At 42.5% G+C, this 5048-nt stretch overlaps 1 protein-coding gene across 1 annotated transcript in view; it reads right to left on the bottom strand.

The window, feature by feature from the left end:
• Positions 1 to 505: 505 nt before the first annotated feature.
• Positions 506 to 5048, bottom strand: part of NXPE3 (neurexophilin and PC-esterase domain family, member 3) — a 17469-nt gene continuing 12926 nt past the window's right edge. Inside the window, exons 4-5 of the mRNA XM_010186863.1 lie at positions 1969 to 2175; positions 506 to 1056 (exon numbers count right to left, since the gene is read on the bottom strand). Of these exons, the coding sequence (XP_010185165.1) occupies positions 506 to 1056; positions 1969 to 2175 (758 nt within the window). The remainder of the gene's footprint in view (positions 1057 to 1968; positions 2176 to 5048) is intronic.

Here is a 5048-nt window from a genome sequence, read left to right as displayed (position 1 = left end):
CTTCATATTTCTAATTAGGACTTTGAAACAAGAACAGACACTGTGCTTCTCTGACATACAACTGGAGGGGATGCCCCTCAAACTTTGGAACACTGAGAGAAAAATTACTCCCAAAATCCTACCCAGGTTTCATACACAGTTCTAAGCAGCAAGACCCTGGCAATAGAATCAGTGTCATATTGATTAAGTTAAGCATACAGTGCAGACACTAGTAAAGCTAATAACCTGCATAATTTCTTATTGAATCCTGTCAATTTATTTTAAGGTGCTCTCGAATAATCTCAGATATGAATGATAAGGTTGAAAGGAATCAACCTCGCAGGAAAGTATGGCCTGAACAGTCAACTCCTCTTTATCAGCCTTCACAGCCACCCAGAGGCAAGGCCACCCTGCTTATTCTGCATGCAAGTACAGTAACCAGACTCCTTCCACACCATCCAGCATCATTCAATAGCTCCAACAAAGAGCAGCTTTACTTCAGCTATAGCAAAAGCTGACACTTGTGCTAAGTTTGCAGAGGGCACACGTAAGATAAAAATACATCTATTTGATTCTTAACGATGACTTCTTGTGGGTGCAAGTTATGTGGCAGGTAATGAGCCAGAGACATCTCCCAGGCATCCACAAAGTGCACAGCAATTCCTGAGAACATTTTCCTCATGACAGAATCAAGCTGAAAGGAATACCAGTCACTGTTGAAGAGGCTCACTTCCGGCCCAAGCTCCTGAACATTAGCGGTTCTGATGACGATTAAAGTTTTAGGGCTGCGATCCAGCAGTTGAATAATTGATCTCCGAATGTTCCTCAGCCGACGGATATAAACTTCCACAGGGAAAGTGCTGAAGTGGGACCATATAGTTATGGCTATCACCGTATTTCTCCCACCCACTATGCCGTTCAGCTCGTTGGCAATGTAGCGCAGTTCACTGCTAAAGACTGTTGAAAAGCGAATGGGTGGCCCGTGACAGCGGAACTTCAGTAGGATGTTGTGCTTCAGATCCACAGACATGAAAGGCCCCACGTTCTTAGGACTCCCCAGGTTAAATTCCACTAGATCTGAAAACCCAAGAGCAAAGATTAGTGAAGGATGGCAAAAGCAATTAAAACTATCAACAAGATGATAGGACCACAGGGCAAAAGTAGCAGTAGATAAGGAAATCTGAATGTAATTCTAAGAACTCTAAAGTGAAACAGATGATAAGCACCATACACGTGTTAGCTGCATATTTCAGAGTAGAGCTCATGGGTGTTTCAACTTCTCAAGGCTGACAATGCCTTTTCCAAGTTTCCCAAACTTTTTTCTACTCTCTCTCGTAAATAGGAAATTTTCCAAATAGACTCCTGCAGTCATTGTTGCCCTATGAATCCAGTATTTATGGGAACCCTTCTGGCAACTTTAGGACTCCATTAAATTTAAAGACAACTTCAACATATATGCAATAAGGAGTCTCAATCTCTGTGTTCCAACACAACTTAACTGCTTTAGGGGTGAGGGAGGAATATCTAACTGGCTCCTGAAATTCTGTTATTTAAGTTAAAATAAGGGAAATACAAGAAAGAGCCCAAAACCAATCAACAGTAATGGAAGTGGTTTGTTACCTCATTGCAGAATTATTTGTGTGACTGGGATGCTGCAAGGCCTGACGCTGGCACCCCAAATGAGCTCTGCCATGCCTCCTGGTTGGCCACCTGAACTCACAGCAGTCCTCACTGGTGAAATATTTTACAAGGACAACATTTAAATTGATACCTCGTGGTCCTGTTTTGAAGGCCTACAAGTTTCCAGTGTCTGCTAAAACATTTGACAAATTGCCTCTCTGCTAGCACTTCTGATGATGTTTTGTCTTTTCTCTTCCTTTGTTTTGTCACTGTCATTCAGTAAGACCAGCTCTGTGCCAGAGGTGTGAGAAATAAAGCTTTGCAAAGGTCTTTAAGGACAAAATCAAATTAAAATAAAAAAGAAATAACCTGGAACAAATGCTGTCAAATATTCAAACCACTGCCTTATTGTAGAGTCTCCAAACAAGTGAATAACTTTTCCTTGTAAACACTTGGTTATATCATCCGAGTTGTTAAAATGATGGATCCAGTGTGTTCTGGACCTCCACTGATCTTCATAATAATAACCAGAAGGGGAAACCGTGGGATCTTCAGCTCTGTCCATACTGCCTGAATCTGGAAAAGAAAAGTTTTTTGAAATTAACATACAACAAAACCAGCCTCCATGACCTTCATGGACATACAGCCAATGATGTATGAATGTGTTTCCTAGTTTAAAGTGAAAGAGCATGATGCAATGTACAGATTACAAAGCCTGATGCAACCCACTTCTGTAAGTCCAAGTACTTCACCTCCTATTTGTGCACCTGTAACTACTGATGGAGTTGGTTCAACAATTATATTGGGTTAGCCAAAAAGTAGTTGCAGTTTTTTTCTGGGTAAATGAAAGGCAATTATTTCATAGGAAACAAAAACTTCATTAAACCATATAATGTTCATTTTGTTCAATTACCTTTTGCCATTTTTCAGGCAGCTTCTTGATTCTGCACTCAAAAACGTTCTTAGCTGTTTTGGCAAAAAAACAGCTCCAAGAACGATTTGATATCCTCAGCAGCAGGAAAGGTTTTACCATTCAAAGCATTTTGTAAAGAACAAAACAAATGGTAGTCTGATGGTGCCAGGTCTGGTGAATATGGTGGATGTGGTAACACATCCCATCCAAGCTGCAACAATTTATGACAAGTGACCAAACTTGTATGTGGTCTGGTGTTATCACAGAGAAACGCAATACCTTTGTGATTCACCAATTCTGGATGTTTCTGTTTGATGGCGTCATTCAGTTTATCCAGTTGACAACAGTGCACCTCCAAATTAATGGCTTGGTTCATTGGAAGCAATGCAAAATACACAATACCTTTCAAATTTCACCAGACTGACAGCATCACCTTCCTTTGGTGAATATCTGAAGTGCTTTGAGCTGCTTCATCACACCTGCTGCACGATCTTTCTCGTTTGTTGTTCTTATAGATGATCCATTTTTCATCACTCGTTATCATACGTTTCAAAAATGGATCGTTTTCTTCACATTTCAAGAGGGAATCACAGATGTCAACACACTTAGTGAGATGAATTTCTTTGAGCTCATGTGGTACCCAAATATTGAGCTACCTAATGCATCCAAGCTGTTTAAAATGGTTTTCAGCACTCAATTTCAGTATGTTAAGATTATCAGCAATCTCTCATGTTATTAAATGCCAACTGGATTAGATCAATGCCTTTATTCCATCGTTATCACCTTTGACTGGCCATCCCGAGTTGCATCTTTAACAGCAAAATCTCCAGACCAAAATTTAGCAAACCAATTCTGACACTGCCGTAGTTTTAAGGCATCTTCACCATACACATCACATAACTTGTTATAAGTTTGCACAGCATTTTTTTCCTTTTCGGAAGCAATATAGCAAAATATGACAAAAATGTTCCTCTTGATTTTCCATTTTGAAATCGACATCAAATAAATAATTGTTAACAAAACTGTGTACTTTATTTTTCCTAAACCAAGCTTGAACTGTCAGCTGTCAAGTTACATAATGAATTTGCAGTTTAAAATGAAGTCAGTTACATTTCAAGACATGTATGTCCCCCTATTAAAAAAAAACGCAATTACTTTTTGGCCAACGCAATAAATTAATTTGGTAATAATAATAATTAATTTGGTTTAAGCTGAACGGTGTCTCTGATGATACAGCAAAAAGCAGTAAGTATCTGCCATCTGTCACACTTAGATAGCAGCGCTCAATGGTGGACACCTCAAGAGGTGCCGAGGGACACAGCGGGGGGGCTCTGCTGGGCACCTTCGCCCTCCAGCCCAGGCCGGGTCCCAGAGCCCCCGGTGCCCCAGCTGCCCCCCTCCGCATCCCCCGACCGCATCCCCCATGCACAGCGCACTGCTGCCCCCTGGCGGCCAACTGCCCACAGCGGGGCAGCGCGCTCGGCGGGAGCGGCCCCGAGGGGACAACCCTACACACTCCTATTTGCTTAAAAATAAGAAGCTATAGCCCACCCGTGGAATAACACACACACTGACACTCCTGCTCTGTGCTAGAAGAGGGGAGTCTGAATCATGAGGAGTCCAAACTAGGAAATGCCAGTCTTACAGCTATGACCAATAATTTTATGTGTGTACTTCGAATGCATGAATTACGAGAGTCTGTAATTCCACAGATTTCATACTTCCTCTCTGCTATCTAGCTCCTTCCCTTTTTACTGCATGGGATAGGCAGCCACCTGAGGAGCAGCTCTTCTAGGAAGCAGCTGAGGGAACTGGGATTGTTTAGTCTGGAGAAAAGGAGGCTGAGGGGAGAGCTTATCACCCTCTACAACTGCCTGAAAGGAGATTGTAGTGAGGTGGGTATTGGTCTCTTCTCCCTAGCAATAGGAAAAGAGGAAATGGCTTCAAGTTGCACCAGGGGAGGTTTAGATTGGATATTAGGAAAAATTTCTTTACTGAAAGAGTGGTCAAGCACTGGAACAGGCTGCCCAGGGAAGTGGTGGAGTCACCATCCCTGGAGGTGTTCAAAAAACACGTAGATGTGGCACTTCAGGATATTGTTTAGTGGTCATGGTGGTGTTAGGTTGACGGTTGGACTTGATCTTAAGAGGTCTTTTCCAACCTTAATGATTCTATTATTCTATAATTAGACTATTCCAGGGAAAGTCTGTTCTGTAGGATGCTTACTTAACTTGCAGAAGGTGGACGATATATTGCAAGCAAGGGCCCAAGATGGGAGTGCTGATCTGCTCAAGGGTAGGATGGCTCTGCAGAGGGGCGTGGCCAGGCTGAATTGATGAGCTGATTTCAATTATATGAGGTTTAACAAGGCCAAGTGCCAGGTCCTGCATTTCAGCCACAACACCACCATGCAGCCCTATAGGCTTGGGGAGAAGTGGCTGGAAAGCTGCCAGGCAGAAAAGAGTCTGGGGGTACTGGTTGAGAGCCAACTGAACATGAGTCAACAGTGTGCACAGGTAGCCAAGGCGGCCAATGG

Source organism: Mesitornis unicolor, unplaced genomic scaffold (genome assembly GCF_000695765.1).
Source record: "Mesitornis unicolor isolate BGI_N332 unplaced genomic scaffold, ASM69576v1 scaffold13796, whole genome shotgun sequence".
Classification (NCBI taxonomy): domain Eukaryota; kingdom Metazoa; phylum Chordata; class Aves; order Mesitornithiformes; family Mesitornithidae; genus Mesitornis; species Mesitornis unicolor.
This window is presented reverse-complemented; position numbering and strand designations above follow the sequence as displayed.